The sequence below is a fragment of the Sphaerodactylus townsendi genome, linkage group LG05 (assembly GCF_021028975.2).
Source record: "Sphaerodactylus townsendi isolate TG3544 linkage group LG05, MPM_Stown_v2.3, whole genome shotgun sequence".
In the NCBI taxonomy this organism is placed as follows: Eukaryota; Metazoa; Chordata; class Lepidosauria; order Squamata; family Sphaerodactylidae; genus Sphaerodactylus; species Sphaerodactylus townsendi.
The window spans coordinates 47,826,545-47,844,225 of record NC_059429.1 but is presented as its reverse complement, the minus strand read 5'-3'; the positions used below and the strand labels follow the sequence as shown (position 1 = coordinate 47,844,225).

The following is a 17,681-nucleotide window of genomic DNA, read 5'->3' as shown; positions in this document are numbered from 1 at the left end:
GATGACAAAGCAAACACATTGTTTTTCACTGAAAATTTCTTAGAAATTGAAGACCCTAAAAATTGAAGACCCTAAAAAGAGCCTTGCGGGGTCAGATCAACAATCTACTAGTCCAACATCTTACTTTTAACAGCGGACAACCAGTTGCTTTGCAGGTTGGAATACTGTTGCAATACTGTGTTTTGTATGTTCAAAAATCCAAACTACCAGAAAAGCAAAGATATCTTGTGAGCAGACCAATCCGGGGGAGGGGGTTGAGCCCCCCTCTGGAGGTGGCATGGACTTATGCCAGTGAATTTGCCGTCCCCGGAGCACTTACCCTGTTGGAAGGGCAAATCTACTGATGCCTGAGGTGAGGTGGCCAATTTTGCATTGGCACTCCTGCACCGCCTCAAGCCACATCGGTGTGGCAGATGCATGGTGGTGGTGTTCCCAGGGTGGAGTAAACCGTAGTTGAAATCCACTGCCCTTTTAGCCCCTGCATGCTGGCACAGGGGCCCTTGGGGTCACACCATAATTTCTGTGGCAAATCTCCACTTTCCCCTAAGAGGGATTTAAACGGTTCTCTTTTAAAAAAATTTTGGGCTTGAAAGCCCTTTGGGGTGGCGGCAGAAGAATGATGCCACTCCTGCCCACCCGGCAGCTCTGGATTGGGCAGTAAGACACATTCAAGGAAGGTACAACCACCGAGACTATGCAAAATGCCAGTAAACTGTCTTTGCATCCTCAAAATTCACCTCCATGTTTACTGGCTTGAAAGTGAACTATAACTTCACTAATTTGTGATAAAGTAACTGTTACCACTTCTAAGACAAAAAACAAATTATCATCAGTCAATCAAGGCTATGGCTATTTCTTCTTTTAGAGACAACTCCCTTTCCTTTCTGCTCAATATATTAATTTCTTTTCTCAAACTTAGTTCACTATGAGCTATTTTGCTTAGTGGTTTCTCTGCAGCCTTACAATGCCCATTATGAAGGTTTCCTTGGTACTTTATTTGGCTTCAATGAGAAATTCCTTGGCACTAATGTTCTTTTCTTTATTTTTTTTAAATCCAAGGACTAAAATATGAATCCATGGAATCTTAAAAGATGAACAAGTACACAATGAGACCCAATGTCCTGGAAAGGCATCCCCAGCATAATTTATCAGGTCATTGGATCACTGCCTCAGGGCTAATCCACGCACTCAGTAAACTTTACTCCCCTATCCTTCTGTGTCCTGTTCCAGTTGCCAACTCTCCCTCCCATTGGCAGTTCTGTCAATTTTATTTTTGCAGTCAAATTGCAGCTGACTTATGGAAAGCCAAGGCAAGAGACATTTGGAGGTGTTTTCCTATTGCCTGCCTCTGTGTTTGTCAGTAGGCATTCTAAAATACTGCTTTGCAATGATAAAACTGCATCTTGTTCAGTTTAATTGAGAAAGTATATAAGATCCCAGAAAAATGTTTTATGTTATAGATGTTTAGTATTTTGTGTTCATAGTTTAGTTGTTTGTATAGATGGAAATATTGGCATTAGTGATGGTAGTAGATCCCTTTGGTTGGATTTTTGTTCAAAGTATTTGTACCAACTCCCCTGGATTATGCATAAATCTCCTAATCAATATTTTAATTATTTAAAAAAGGGACAAGAGTTTCTGCCCCAACAGTACGATCCATATGCCCTAATGTGTATCTATCAAGATAGCATAACCTGATTGTTTCCAAAGTTGTGAAAGACAGACCTTTCACTAAGATAGTTGTACAATGGTACAGTTGCTGTAGATTGATCGTACTTGCTGTTACGAGGAAAAAATGTGCTTGGGAGACTTTGTACCCTGTTGCAGGGGTGGGATCCAACCAGTTCTCACCACTTCTCTAGAAGTGGTTACTAATTTTTTCTGAGCCCCAAGAAGGGGTTACTAAAGCAACCTCCCTGCCCAATAGGGACTGGAGGTGCATGTGTGCGGTGGCGCCACTGTTTGAATCCCACCACCATCGGAACCTGTTATTAAAATTTTTGGATCCCACCACTGCCCTGTTGGGCACTCAGAGAATCTGCCCACAACCTGCTGGGCAACCTGCACAGAATGGTGGGCGGATTCTCCCTGACAGTGGACCATGCCCATGTTAAAGTGGGGGGAAATAAAGCATTTTCTGCCTGTTGTGTTCGTGCAGAAGTGCCTCCCCCCCCCCCCACCCCCCCCCCCCCCCACCCCCCCCCCCCCCCACCCCCCCCCCCCCCCACCCCCCCCCCCCCCCACCCCCCCCCCCCCCCACCCCCCCCCCCCCCCACCCCCCCCCCCCCCCACCCCCCCCCCCCCCCACCCCCCCCCCCCCCCACCCCCCCCCCCCCCCACCCCCCCCCCCCCCCACCCCCCCCCCCCCCCACCCCCCCCCCCCCCCACCCCCCCCCCCCCCCACCCCCCCCCCCCCCCACCCCCCCCCCCCCCCACCCCCCCCCCCCCCCACCCCCCCCCCCCCCCACCCCCCCCCCCCCCCACCCCCCCCCCCCCCCACCCCCCCCCCCCCCCACCCCCCCCCCCCCCCACCCCCCCCCCCCCCCACCCCCCCCCCCCCCCACCCCCCCCCCCCCCCACCCCCCCCCCCCCCCACCCCCCCCCCCCCCCACCCCCCCCCCCCCCCACCCCCCCCCCCCCCCACCCCCCCCCCCCCCCACCCCCCCCCCCCCCCACCCCCCCCCCCCCCCACCCCCCCCCCCCCCCACCCCCCCCCCCCCCCACCCCCCCCCCCCCCCACCCCCCCCCCCCCCCACCCCCCCCCCCCCCCACCCCCCCCCCCCCCCACCCCCCCCCCCCCCCACCCCCCCCCCCCCCCACCCCCCCCCCCCCCCACCCCCCCCCCCCCCCACCCCCCCCCCCCCCCACCCCCCCCCCCCCCCACCCCCCCCCCCCCCCACCCCCCCCCCCCCCCACCCCCCCCCCCCCCCACCCCCCCCCCCCCCCACCCCCCCCCCCCCCCACCCCCCCCCCCCCCCACCCCCCCCCCCCCCCACCCCCCCCCCCCCCCACCCCCCCCCCCCCCCACCCCCCCCCCCCCCCACCCCCCCCCCCCCCCACCCCCCCCCCCCCCCACCCCCCCCCCCCCCCACCCCCCCCCCCCCCCACCCCCCCCCCCCCCCACCCCCCCCCCCCCCCACCCCCCCCCCCCCCCACCCCCCCCCCCCCCCACCCCCCCCCCCCCCCACCCCCCCCCCCCCCCACCCCCCCCCCCCCCCACCCCCCCCCCCCCCCACCCCCCCCCCCCCCCACCCCCCCCCCCCCCCACCCCCCCCCCCCCCCACCCCCCCCCCCCCCCACCCCCCCCCCCCCCCACCCCCCCCCCCCCCCACCCCCCCCCCCCCCCACCCCCCCCCCCCCCCACCCCCCCCCCCCCCCACCCCCCCCCCCCCCCACCCCCCCCCCCCCCCACCCCCCCCCCCCCCCACCCCCCCCCCCCCCCACCCCCCCCCCCCCCCACCCCCCCCCCCCCCCACCCCCCCCCCCCCCCACCCCCCCCCCCCCCCACCCCCCCCCCCCCCCACCCCCCCCCCCCCCCACCCCCCCCCCCCCCCACCCCCCCCCCCCCCCACCCCCCCCCCCCCCCACCCCCCCCCCCCCCCACCCCCCCCCCCCCCCACCCCCCCCCCCCCCCACCCCCCCCCCCCCCCACCCCCCCCCCCCCCCACCCCCCCCCCCCCCCACCCCCCCCCCCCCCCACCCCCCCCCCCCCCCACCCCCCCCCCCCCCCACCCCCCCCCCCCCCCACCCCCCCCCCCCCCCACCCCCCCCCCCCCCCACCCCCCCCCCCCCCCACCCCCCCCCCCCCCCACCCCCCCCCCCCCCCACCCCCCCCCCCCCCCACCCCCCCCCCCCCCCACCCCCCCCCCCCCCCACCCCCCCCCCCCCCCACCCCCCCCCCCCCCCACCCCCCCCCCCCCCCACCCCCCCCCCCCCCCACCCCCCCCCCCCCCCACCCCCCCCCCCCCCCACCCCCCCCCCCCCCCACCCCCCCCCCCCCCCACCCCCCCCCCCCCCCACCCCCCCCCCCCCCCACCCCCCCCCCCCCCCACCCCCCCCCCCCCCCACCCCCCCCCCCCCCCACCCCCCCCCCCCCCCACCCCCCCCCCCCCCCACCCCCCCCCCCCCCCACCCCCCCCCCCCCCCACCCCCCCCCCCCCCCACCCCCCCCCCCCCCCACCCCCCCCCCCCCCCACCCCCCCCCCCCCCCACCCCCCCCCCCCCCCACCCCCCCCCCCCCCCACCCCCCCCCCCCCCCACCCCCCCCCCCCCCCACCCCCCCCCCCCCCCACCCCCCCCCCCCCCCACCCCCCCCCCCCCCCACCCCCCCCCCCCCCCACCCCCCCCCCCCCCCACCCCCCCCCCCCCCCACCCCCCCCCCCCCCCACCCCCCCCCCCCCCCACCCCCCCCCCCCCCCACCCCCCCCCCCCCCCACCCCCCCCCCCCCCCACCCCCCCCCCCCCCCACCCCCCCCCCCCCCCACCCCCCCCCCCCCCCACCCCCCCCCCCCCCCACCCCCCCCCCCCCCCACCCCCCCCCCCCCCCACCCCCCCCCCCCCCCACCCCCCCCCCCCCCCACCCCCCCCCCCCCCCACCCCCCCCCCCCCCCACCCCCCCCCCCCCCCACCCCCCCCCCCCCCCACCCCCCCCCCCCCCCACCCCCCCCCCCCCCCACCCCCCCCCCCCCCCACCCCCCCCCCCCCCCACCCCCCCCCCCCCCCACCCCCCCCCCCCCCCACCCCCCCCCCCCCCCACCCCCCCCCCCCCCCACCCCCCCCCCCCCCCACCCCCCCCCCCCCCCACCCCCCCCCCCCCCCACCCCCCCCCCCCCCCACCCCCCCCCCCCCCCACCCCCCCCCCCCCCCACCCCCCCCCCCCCCCACCCCCCCCCCCCCCCACCCCCCCCCCCCCCCACCCCCCCCCCCCCCCACCCCCCCCCCCCCCCACCCCCCCCCCCCCCCACCCCCCCCCCCCCCCACCCCCCCCCCCCCCCACCCCCCCCCCCCCCCACCCCCCCCCCCCCCCACCCCCCCCCCCCCCCACCCCCCCCCCCCCCCACCCCCCCCCCCCCCCACCCCCCCCCCCCCCCACCCCCCCCCCCCCCCACCCCCCCCCCCCCCCACCCCCCCCCCCCCCCACCCCCCCCCCCCCCCACCCCCCCCCCCCCCCACCCCCCCCCCCCCCCACCCCCCCCCCCCCCCACCCCCCCCCCCCCCCACCCCCCCCCCCCCCCACCCCCCCCCCCCCCCACCCCCCCCCCCCCCCACCCCCCCCCCCCCCCACCCCCCCCCCCCCCCACCCCCCCCCCCCCCCACCCCCCCCCCCCCCCACCCCCCCCCCCCCCCACCCCCCCCCCCCCCCACCCCCCCCCCCCCCCACCCCCCCCCCCCCCCACCCCCCCCCCCCCCCACCCCCCCCCCCCCCCACCCCCCCCCCCCCCCACCCCCCCCCCCCCCCACCCCCCCCCCCCCCCACCCCCCCCCCCCCCCACCCCCCCCCCCCCCCACCCCCCCCCCCCCCCACCCCCCCCCCCCCCCACCCCCCCCCCCCCCCACCCCCCCCCCCCCCCACCCCCCCCCCCCCCCACCCCCCCCCCCCCCCACCCCCCCCCCCCCCCACCCCCCCCCCCCCCCACCCCCCCCCCCCCCCACCCCCCCCCCCCCCCACCCCCCCCCCCCCCCACCCCCCCCCCCCCCCACCCCCCCCCCCCCCCACCCCCCCCCCCCCCCACCCCCCCCCCCCCCCACCCCCCCCCCCCCCCACCCCCCCCCCCCCCCACCCCCCCCCCCCCCCACCCCCCCCCCCCCCCACCCCCCCCCCCCCCCACCCCCCCCCCCCCCCACCCCCCCCCCCCCCCACCCCCCCCCCCCCCCACCCCCCCCCCCCCCCACCCCCCCCCCCCCCCACCCCCCCCCCCCCCCACCCCCCCCCCCCCCCACCCCCCCCCCCCCCCACCCCCCCCCCCCCCCACCCCCCCCCCCCCCCACCCCCCCCCCCCCCCACCCCCCCCCCCCCCCACCCCCCCCCCCCCCCACCCCCCCCCCCCCCCACCCCCCCCCCCCCCCACCCCCCCCCCCCCCCACCCCCCCCCCCCCCCACCCCCCCCCCCCCCCACCCCCCCCCCCCCCCACCCCCCCCCCCCCCCACCCCCCCCCCCCCCCACCCCCCCCCCCCCCCACCCCCCCCCCCCCCCACCCCCCCCCCCCCCCACCCCCCCCCCCCCCCACCCCCCCCCCCCCCCACCCCCCCCCCCCCCCACCCCCCCCCCCCCCCACCCCCCCCCCCCCCCACCCCCCCCCCCCCCCACCCCCCCCCCCCCCCACCCCCCCCCCCCCCCACCCCCCCCCCCCCCCACCCCCCCCCCCCCCCACCCCCCCCCCCCCCCACCCCCCCCCCCCCCCACCCCCCCCCCCCCCCACCCCCCCCCCCCCCCACCCCCCCCCCCCCCCACCCCCCCCCCCCCCCACCCCCCCCCCCCCCCACCCCCCCCCCCCCCCACCCCCCCCCCCCCCCACCCCCCCCCCCCCCCACCCCCCCCCCCCCCCACCCCCCCCCCCCCCCACCCCCCCCCCCCCCCACCCCCCCCCCCCCCCACCCCCCCCCCCCCCCACCCCCCCCCCCCCCCACCCCCCCCCCCCCCCACCCCCCCCCCCCCCCACCCCCCCCCCCCCCCACCCCCCCCCCCCCCCACCCCCCCCCCCCCCCACCCCCCCCCCCCCCCACCCCCCCCCCCCCCCACCCCCCCCCCCCCCCACCCCCCCCCCCCCCCACCCCCCCCCCCCCCCACCCCCCCCCCCCCCCACCCCCCCCCCCCCCCACCCCCCCCCCCCCCCACCCCCCCCCCCCCCCACCCCCCCCCCCCCCCACCCCCCCCCCCCCCCACCCCCCCCCCCCCCCACCCCCCCCCCCCCCCACCCCCCCCCCCCCCCACCCCCCCCCCCCCCCACCCCCCCCCCCCCCCACCCCCCCCCCCCCCCACCCCCCCCCCCCCCCACCCCCCCCCCCCCCCACCCCCCCCCCCCCCCACCCCCCCCCCCCCCCACCCCCCCCCCCCCCCACCCCCCCCCCCCCCCACCCCCCCCCCCCCCCACCCCCCCCCCCCCCCACCCCCCCCCCCCCCCACCCCCCCCCCCCCCCACCCCCCCCCCCCCCCACCCCCCCCCCCCCCCACCCCCCCCCCCCCCCACCCCCCCCCCCCCCCACCCCCCCCCCCCCCCACCCCCCCCCCCCCCCACCCCCCCCCCCCCCCACCCCCCCCCCCCCCCACCCCCCCCCCCCCCCACCCCCCCCCCCCCCCACCCCCCCCCCCCCCCACCCCCCCCCCCCCCCACCCCCCCCCCCCCCCACCCCCCCCCCCCCCCACCCCCCCCCCCCCCCACCCCCCCCCCCCCCCACCCCCCCCCCCCCCCACCCCCCCCCCCCCCCACCCCCCCCCCCCCCCACCCCCCCCCCCCCCCACCCCCCCCCCCCCCCACCCCCCCCCCCCCCCACCCCCCCCCCCCCCCACCCCCCCCCCCCCCCACCCCCCCCCCCCCCCACCCCCCCCCCCCCCCACCCCCCCCCCCCCCCACCCCCCCCCCCCCCCACCCCCCCCCCCCCCCACCCCCCCCCCCCCCCACCCCCCCCCCCCCCCACCCCCCCCCCCCCCCACCCCCCCCCCCCCCCACCCCCCCCCCCCCCCACCCCCCCCCCCCCCCACCCCCCCCCCCCCCCACCCCCCCCCCCCCCCACCCCCCCCCCCCCCCACCCCCCCCCCCCCCCACCCCCCCCCCCCCCCACCCCCCCCCCCCCCCACCCCCCCCCCCCCCCACCCCCCCCCCCCCCCACCCCCCCCCCCCCCCACCCCCCCCCCCCCCCACCCCCCCCCCCCCCCACCCCCCCCCCCCCCCACCCCCCCCCCCCCCCACCCCCCCCCCCCCCCACCCCCCCCCCCCCCCACCCCCCCCCCCCCCCACCCCCCCCCCCCCCCACCCCCCCCCCCCCCCACCCCCCCCCCCCCCCACCCCCCCCCCCCCCCACCCCCCCCCCCCCCCACCCCCCCCCCCCCCCACCCCCCCCCCCCCCCACCCCCCCCCCCCCCCACCCCCCCCCCCCCCCACCCCCCCCCCCCCCCACCCCCCCCCCCCCCCACCCCCCCCCCCCCCCACCCCCCCCCCCCCCCACCCCCCCCCCCCCCCACCCCCCCCCCCCCCCACCCCCCCCCCCCCCCACCCCCCCCCCCCCCCACCCCCCCCCCCCCCCACCCCCCCCCCCCCCCACCCCCCCCCCCCCCCACCCCCCCCCCCCCCCACCCCCCCCCCCCCCCACCCCCCCCCCCCCCCACCCCCCCCCCCCCCCACCCCCCCCCCCCCCCACCCCCCCCCCCCCCCACCCCCCCCCCCCCCCACCCCCCCCCCCCCCCACCCCCCCCCCCCCCCACCCCCCCCCCCCCCCACCCCCCCCCCCCCCCACCCCCCCCCCCCCCCACCCCCCCCCCCCCCCACCCCCCCCCCCCCCCACCCCCCCCCCCCCCCACCCCCCCCCCCCCCCACCCCCCCCCCCCCCCACCCCCCCCCCCCCCCACCCCCCCCCCCCCCCACCCCCCCCCCCCCCCACCCCCCCCCCCCCCCACCCCCCCCCCCCCCCACCCCCCCCCCCCCCCACCCCCCCCCCCCCCCACCCCCCCCCCCCCCCACCCCCCCCCCCCCCCACCCCCCCCCCCCCCCACCCCCCCCCCCCCCCACCCCCCCCCCCCCCCACCCCCCCCCCCCCCCACCCCCCCCCCCCCCCACCCCCCCCCCCCCCCACCCCCCCCCCCCCCCACCCCCCCCCCCCCCCACCCCCCCCCCCCCCCACCCCCCCCCCCCCCCACCCCCCCCCCCCCCCACCCCCCCCCCCCCCCACCCCCCCCCCCCCCCACCCCCCCCCCCCCCCACCCCCCCCCCCCCCCACCCCCCCCCCCCCCCACCCCCCCCCCCCCCCACCCCCCCCCCCCCCCACCCCCCCCCCCCCCCACCCCCCCCCCCCCCCACCCCCCCCCCCCCCCACCCCCCCCCCCCCCCACCCCCCCCCCCCCCCACCCCCCCCCCCCCCCACCCCCCCCCCCCCCCACCCCCCCCCCCCCCCACCCCCCCCCCCCCCCACCCCCCCCCCCCCCCACCCCCCCCCCCCCCCACCCCCCCCCCCCCCCACCCCCCCCCCCCCCCACCCCCCCCCCCCCCCACCCCCCCCCCCCCCCACCCCCCCCCCCCCCCACCCCCCCCCCCCCCCACCCCCCCCCCCCCCCACCCCCCCCCCCCCCCACCCCCCCCCCCCCCCACCCCCCCCCCCCCCCACCCCCCCCCCCCCCCACCCCCCCCCCCCCCCACCCCCCCCCCCCCCCACCCCCCCCCCCCCCCACCCCCCCCCCCCCCCACCCCCCCCCCCCCCCACCCCCCCCCCCCCCCACCCCCCCCCCCCCCCACCCCCCCCCCCCCCCACCCCCCCCCCCCCCCACCCCCCCCCCCCCCCACCCCCCCCCCCCCCCACCCCCCCCCCCCCCCACCCCCCCCCCCCCCCACCCCCCCCCCCCCCCACCCCCCCCCCCCCCCACCCCCCCCCCCCCCCACCCCCCCCCCCCCCCACCCCCCCCCCCCCCCACCCCCCCCCCCCCCCACCCCCCCCCCCCCCCACCCCCCCCCCCCCCCACCCCCCCCCCCCCCCACCCCCCCCCCCCCCCACCCCCCCCCCCCCCCACCCCCCCCCCCCCCCACCCCCCCCCCCCCCCACCCCCCCCCCCCCCCACCCCCCCCCCCCCCCACCCCCCCCCCCCCCCACCCCCCCCCCCCCCCACCCCCCCCCCCCCCCACCCCCCCCCCCCCCCACCCCCCCCCCCCCCCACCCCCCCCCCCCCCCACCCCCCCCCCCCCCCACCCCCCCCCCCCCCCACCCCCCCCCCCCCCCACCCCCCCCCCCCCCCACCCCCCCCCCCCCCCACCCCCCCCCCCCCCCACCCCCCCCCCCCCCCACCCCCCCCCCCCCCCACCCCCCCCCCCCCCCACCCCCCCCCCCCCCCACCCCCCCCCCCCCCCACCCCCCCCCCCCCCCACCCCCCCCCCCCCCCACCCCCCCCCCCCCCCACCCCCCCCCCCCCCCACCCCCCCCCCCCCCCACCCCCCCCCCCCCCCACCCCCCCCCCCCCCCACCCCCCCCCCCCCCCACCCCCCCCCCCCCCCACCCCCCCCCCCCCCCACCCCCCCCCCCCCCCACCCCCCCCCCCCCCCACCCCCCCCCCCCCCCACCCCCCCCCCCCCCCACCCCCCCCCCCCCCCACCCCCCCCCCCCCCCACCCCCCCCCCCCCCCACCCCCCCCCCCCCCCACCCCCCCCCCCCCCCACCCCCCCCCCCCCCCACCCCCCCCCCCCCCCACCCCCCCCCCCCCCCACCCCCCCCCCCCCCCACCCCCCCCCCCCCCCACCCCCCCCCCCCCCCACCCCCCCCCCCCCCCACCCCCCCCCCCCCCCACCCCCCCCCCCCCCCACCCCCCCCCCCCCCCACCCCCCCCCCCCCCCACCCCCCCCCCCCCCCACCCCCCCCCCCCCCCACCCCCCCCCCCCCCCACCCCCCCCCCCCCCCACCCCCCCCCCCCCCCACCCCCCCCCCCCCCCACCCCCCCCCCCCCCCACCCCCCCCCCCCCCCACCCCCCCCCCCCCCCACCCCCCCCCCCCCCCACCCCCCCCCCCCCCCACCCCCCCCCCCCCCCACCCCCCCCCCCCCCCACCCCCCCCCCCCCCCACCCCCCCCCCCCCCCACCCCCCCCCCCCCCCACCCCCCCCCCCCCCCACCCCCCCCCCCCCCCACCCCCCCCCCCCCCCACCCCCCCCCCCCCCCACCCCCCCCCCCCCCCACCCCCCCCCCCCCCCACCCCCCCCCCCCCCCACCCCCCCCCCCCCCCACCCCCCCCCCCCCCCACCCCCCCCCCCCCCCACCCCCCCCCCCCCCCACCCCCCCCCCCCCCCACCCCCCCCCCCCCCCACCCCCCCCCCCCCCCACCCCCCCCCCCCCCCACCCCCCCCCCCCCCCACCCCCCCCCCCCCCCACCCCCCCCCCCCCCCACCCCCCCCCCCCCCCACCCCCCCCCCCCCCCACCCCCCCCCCCCCCCACCCCCCCCCCCCCCCACCCCCCCCCCCCCCCACCCCCCCCCCCCCCCACCCCCCCCCCCCCCCACCCCCCCCCCCCCCCACCCCCCCCCCCCCCCACCCCCCCCCCCCCCCACCCCCCCCCCCCCCCACCCCCCCCCCCCCCCACCCCCCCCCCCCCCCACCCCCCCCCCCCCCCACCCCCCCCCCCCCCCACCCCCCCCCCCCCCCACCCCCCCCCCCCCCCACCCCCCCCCCCCCCCACCCCCCCCCCCCCCCACCCCCCCCCCCCCCCACCCCCCCCCCCCCCCACCCCCCCCCCCCCCCACCCCCCCCCCCCCCCACCCCCCCCCCCCCCCACCCCCCCCCCCCCCCACCCCCCCCCCCCCCCACCCCCCCCCCCCCCCACCCCCCCCCCCCCCCACCCCCCCCCCCCCCCACCCCCCCCCCCCCCCACCCCCCCCCCCCCCCACCCCCCCCCCCCCCCACCCCCCCCCCCCCCCACCCCCCCCCCCCCCCACCCCCCCCCCCCCCCACCCCCCCCCCCCCCCACCCCCCCCCCCCCCCACCCCCCCCCCCCCCCACCCCCCCCCCCCCCCACCCCCCCCCCCCCCCACCCCCCCCCCCCCCCACCCCCCCCCCCCCCCACCCCCCCCCCCCCCCACCCCCCCCCCCCCCCACCCCCCCCCCCCCCCACCCCCCCCCCCCCCCACCCCCCCCCCCCCCCACCCCCCCCCCCCCCCACCCCCCCCCCCCCCCACCCCCCCCCCCCCCCACCCCCCCCCCCCCCCACCCCCCCCCCCCCCCACCCCCCCCCCCCCCCACCCCCCCCCCCCCCCACCCCCCCCCCCCCCCACCCCCCCCCCCCCCCACCCCCCCCCCCCCCCACCCCCCCCCCCCCCCACCCCCCCCCCCCCCCACCCCCCCCCCCCCCCACCCCCCCCCCCCCCCACCCCCCCCCCCCCCCACCCCCCCCCCCCCCCACCCCCCCCCCCCCCCACCCCCCCCCCCCCCCACCCCCCCCCCCCCCCACCCCCCCCCCCCCCCACCCCCCCCCCCCCCCGCTTTGGCCGGGTGCAGGCACCTAAATAACCACCTGGGGAGCAGAACAGTCTAACTTGCACAGAGAAAGTCTAACTTGAATGTTTCCAGTTTCCAAAAGGCCGAATTGAAAGTTTTCAGTCGGTGAGAAGCAAGTAAAGGAACAAAGAAAGTCTGCCTAGCAACAGTAAGAGATTGGTTCCTATAAGCCCTAAAGTAGCTGGGCATAGGAATATTGAAGTCTTCTTTGCTAGGAGCACTGGAAGAAGAGAGAGATTGGTTCCTATAAGCCCTAAAGTAGCTGGGCATAGGAAAGTTGAAGTCTTCTTTGCTAGGAGCACTGGCAGAAGAGAGAGATTGGTTCCTATAAGCCCTAAAGAAGCTGGGCATAGGAAAGTTGAAGTCTTCTTTGCTAGGAGCACCGGCAGAAGAGAGAGATTGGTTCCTACAAGCCCTAAAGTAGCTGGGCATAGGAAAATTGAAGTCTTCTTTGCTAGGAGCACCGGCAATGCAAGAAAGAGAAGAAACTCACTCAGAGCCAACAAGCTCTATTTCACAAAGCAATGCTAGAAATAAAAAGCCCACTACCAAAATGTTAGCATCTTTGCAAGATCAGGTGAATGTATTGCAGCTCAAATGCTCTAAGGCGTGGCAAGACCTCCTAGCAATTTATCAATCTGGAAAATGCCTTGTACAAGAAGAAGAAATATTAAGTTGTAAGGAGACCTTACAACAACGGTACCTTTTATGGAAAGGTCAGCTAGGAGATACGATTTCCCTCCTAGAGCGTATGAATACATCAGAAGCCTTGAATATCAAGACAAAGATGGAGAAGGATCAGAGAGAAAAGGCAAACTTCTTTAACAACATTATGTGTGGTTTATCCAGCAAGTTTCAGGGATTGCAAGCAAGTCAACAATCAGAGATCCAGCACGCGCAAGAAGAACAATCCACCAAACCAACTGTAGACACTGCATCCCCACGCAGAGGAATAGGAAGAGGAATGTCACCTCACATTCCAAGAAAGGTTACACCTGAAGTGCCAAGCAAGTGTGGCAGTAAATCTGCAACTAAAACCTCGTCTTCCCACACATCCCACAGAACAAGAAGCACTAAGTCAGGCTCAAATTATAGCAGTGCCTCTTGTCGTTCCCAAAGAGTGGCTATGGAAATGAAGATCCTGGAAGCCAAAGCTGATGCAGCGGCGGCTGCAAAACAAGTAGATTTCTTAAAACGAAAAGAAGAAATCATTGAAGAACAAGCGGCTCGTCAGGCACAGTTAAAAGCCCAGGAAGCGGCCCGTCAGGCACAGTTAAAAGCCCAGGAAGCAGCCCATCAGGCACATCAAGCCCAGTTGAAAGCTCAGGAAGAGGTTCGACAAGCAAAAGTAGAAGCAGCCTTGTTAACACTAAAACAAAGAGCAAAGGCAGAAAAGCTGATAACAAGAGCTCAAGTTTTGGAGCAAGGCCTTAAAGAGAGTTTATTTACCTTCCGCTCTGAGGAAATACAGGAAGAAGACCCTATGATGAAGGTATCTTCCTATTTAATCCAACAGTCATCCAACTTTGGAGAAGTGACTGCTGAGTCGGAAGAATTCAGAGTGACAGAACATCTGGCAGCTGCAGAATCAGCAGAACTAATGTCCCAGATGTCCAAAGTGCAGCAATCCATGGTCCAGTTCCAACCACAGCATAGCATGGTTGCACCAGTAGTGGTGAGTCAGCAGACAGTACCACAAAAGAAGCTGCCCCAAGTAATCAACAAGCAAAGTCAGTTAGCAAATGAACAGAATGAGGGGAGGAAAACCTTTACAAATCCAGTTGGGATGCCCAATTTCGACTCTACAGTTTTTAGACAGGAGCAGAAGTCTCCTGAAGACACAGTTGTACCTGGAGTATCAGCTTCACAGTTATACTCTACTCCGCATCATCAGGCAACAAATCCCATTATGCAACCTGACATCCCAAATTTGTCAGATGTTTTGAAAGCTACCCTTTCCAGAAATCCTAGAAGAGATTTAGCAGACAGAGGCATTCAGAAGTTTTCTGATAAGCCAGAAGACTACTTACTTTGGAAAATTACATTCCAGAGAGCTCTCAAAGACCTGAAACTAGATGCCGAGGAGAGCTGACCTTGCTTATAGCTTGGTTGGGAACAACATCGTCAGCGCAAATAAGAAGAGTCTATGCAGCACATGTAAGAAACCCTCACATGGCTTTAGAACGAGCATGGAGTAGATTAGACGAAAGATATGGAGCATCTTCAGAAATAGAAGCTTCACTTCTACAAAGGCTTAAAACCTTTCCCAAACTTGCAATGAAAGATTGCAAGAAACTGTGGGATTTGACAGATCTGCTTTCAGAGATGGAGTCTGCAAAAGAAAACCCCGAGCTGCCAGGACTTGTATGTTTGGATCAGCATTTGACTCAAAGAGAAGTTATCGACAAGTTGCCCTTCCCCCTGAAAGAGCAATGGGGTAAAGAAGTTTTTAATTACAAAGAGAACCATCAGCAAAGGTATCCACCATATTCATATCTTGTAAGATTTATATCAAGAATGGCTAAAGAAAGAAATGATCCTCAAACAGGATTCCCTTCTTTGTACCAAGGTGTTAGAGAAGAGAAGAAGTCGTTCCAAGAGTTTAAAGGTAAACCTCAAGTTATGGTTAGGAAGACAGAGACAAATACAAACTCAGTTAAACAATTCTCAAGTAAGCCATTGGAAATTATGTGTCCAGTTCATAAAAAATTGCACAACCTCAATGACTGCAAAGAGTTCAGAGAAATGCCTTATGAAGAGCGCCTGTCCTACATAAAGCAACAGAAACTGTGTTTTAAATGTTGCTCTTTCAAGAACCATAGGGCCAACGAATGCAAAAGAAAGGTAAAGTGCCAAGAATGCTCCAGTGAACAGCATTGACCAGCATTACATCGCATTGCAAAAAAACACCTCTGGTTACCAAAAGAAAGAGACCAAAGAGGCAGAAAATATCCCGGGAGAAACCATCACAACCAAAGGAGTGATTATGAACGGCAACAGCTTACATGCACTGCCATGTGCGATGGAACAAAAAAGATATCGTACATCACATCCGGATTTGTCTCGCAGATGTTTACTCAAAAAAGCTTCACCGTGATCAAGCCCAAGTAACGTATGTATGTGGTATTAGGACGCACAAAGCGAGCACTTCATTAGCCACTCCAGAGTTTTTTTTTTTTGAGATGTTTAACATACACTCAGAAGTTATATAGAATATGCCGCGACCACATGGCGTGGAAATCAAATCATGACAGGGAAGAACAGCACCAGGATTTGTTCTACAATCAACTGGATGGGAAAGAGCAATTTAAACTACCTACTCTCCCTTGAATGTCAACATATTCCTAAAGACGAAAAGACAAATCCTAACAAGAAGCATCAAGACGCATCACAAGCACCCTTGAGCTCCAGTATAGCAGACAAGATACCAGAGCTTGACCCTTAAATGCTAAGATTCTGCTGCTTATCGGCACAGATTGTCCAGAGGTGTTCAGGAATAAAGAACAAGTGAAAGGTCCCCCCAGGAATGCTATATTTGCTCAGAGGTTAGGGCTGGGGTGACCCATTCTATCTAAATTGTTCGAACCACAAAAGAACACCTGAACATGCACACACCTTCTGTATGCGTTTTATGCCAAAATGGATCACCCACGCGAGATGTTAGATCGCCCAAATCACATCCAGATACAACATCATAGCATACAGAGGAGTTGGAGTCATCTGTGTTTAAAATTACAGTCCATGATGACCAGCCAGCCTTGTCCATAGAAGACAAGCGCTTCCTAGCCATAATGGAAAGAGAGCAGTCAGCAGGAAGAGCAAGGAAATTGGATCGCACCTTTACCCTTCAAAGAACCCAGAGACAAGTTACCAAACAATCACGTGTCATGGCATTACAGCACCTGAAAGTTCTGGAGAGTGAACTATAGGAGAAAGGTGTAATGAGAGGTTCGATGTACCCCTGTGCATAGTACCGCTATGTCAGTAAGGAAGATGAAAAAACCTAGCATTTAGAGCATGATGAATCCACTGGTAATTCATCAGATAACAGTGTACCTGATGCTCCTGGGTGGACCATCAGCAGGGCAGAAAAACAAAGCCATGTACAGAAAGAAAAAAATCAGCTCATTGTAAAATCAAGGCGAGTGAGAAGAGATGGTACTGAATCAGAACCTGAGATAGATGATTTGATGCATAAGTTGATTGTTACATCCTCTGTGCAGCAAGAGGAGAGATGTGCATCAGGAAAGGAGATAGAAAACATCACAGATCCAGAAGATGATCTCATAGTAAACAGTTGGCATTCCGAGAGGCGTTCCAGACATGTCACAGAATCGAATGCTGTTCTGGACAAGTTCGAGAAAATAACAGGTCAACACAAACAGGAAGTAAAAATGAAAATATCCTCTCTCAGAAACACAAAAGAATTTCTAAAGCAGGGAGGCTGCAAATGGCTTTTCAATCCACCACATGTGTCCCATATGGGAGGAGCATGGGAGAGAGTGATAGGGATAATAAAAAGACTCCTGGATGCTATGCCTTTGAATGTTAGCAATCTTTCACACGAAGTCTTAGTTACATTGATGGCAGAGGTAGGCTCTATAGTCAATAGTCAGCCTTTAACGCCAATTTCATCGGACCCAGAAAATCCAAGCATTTTAACACCAGCAACTTTGTTAACTTTTAAAACTCCAGAGTGGACCGATATAACTATAGCCTCAGATTTAAAAGGAGTACGCTACAAACAATGGCAACAGGTGCAGTCTTTGGCTAATGCATTCTGGAAGAGATGGAAGAGAGAATATTTGCCATTGTTACAAAAAAGAAGCAAATGGGAAGAACCCCAACAAGATCTTCAAGTAGGAGACGTGGTCTTGAGGAAGGAAAAAGAATCTCCACGGAGGTTCTGGCCATTGGCCATTGTGGTAGAAGTAGTTCCAGGAGAGGACCACAGAGTGCGTAAGGTTAAAATAAAGACAACTAAAGCAACAGGTGAAGAAGAGACTTTGCTGAAATTGATAAGCCACAGTTCAGCTTTCCAGGAGCAAGATGGAGATGGCTGCCTTCCTTTACATGATGCGGCAGCTCAACTCAACAAACATACTCTAGAAATAACTCTGAAAGCTTCAGACCCCACAGTGTGGCAACAGACAAACATGAAAGGAGAGACTCCTCTCTTTGTAGCGGTGGATAAATGTCTTGTGGAAAACGTCCATTTTCTGCTACTTAATGACTTTAACCCTGATTTTAAGAATGAAGATGGAGATTCTTCTTTATTCAGAGTTCCTGAACGTTGAACCACAAGCAGTGAACCACAAGCAGTTTGAATTCTGCAATCAAGATTGTTAGAAGTTTATAGTTATAGTTAGCATAGAAGTTTACAGTTAGCATAGTTGATATTATGTATTAGGGATAGACAGTGATTAAGAGTAGTACAGTAAGAATAGTTAAGTATAGTTAATGGAAGTTGATAAAGGTAAAACTTCCAGAGGAAGTTTTAGG

General features: G+C 71.4%; 1 protein-coding gene across 1 annotated transcript; it reads left to right on the top strand.

The window, feature by feature from the left end:
- Positions 1-2,989: 2,989 nt before the first annotated feature.
- On the top strand, positions 2,990-5,626 carry LOC125433339 (basic proline-rich protein-like; the record flags this gene model as incomplete). Its single annotated transcript, XM_048497843.1, has 2 exons — positions 2,990-4,099; positions 5,132-5,626. Coding segments are annotated over 2 exons (1,605 nt in total), but the record flags the coding sequence as incomplete, so codon positions are not given.
- Positions 5,627-17,681: the final 12,055 nt, after the last annotated feature.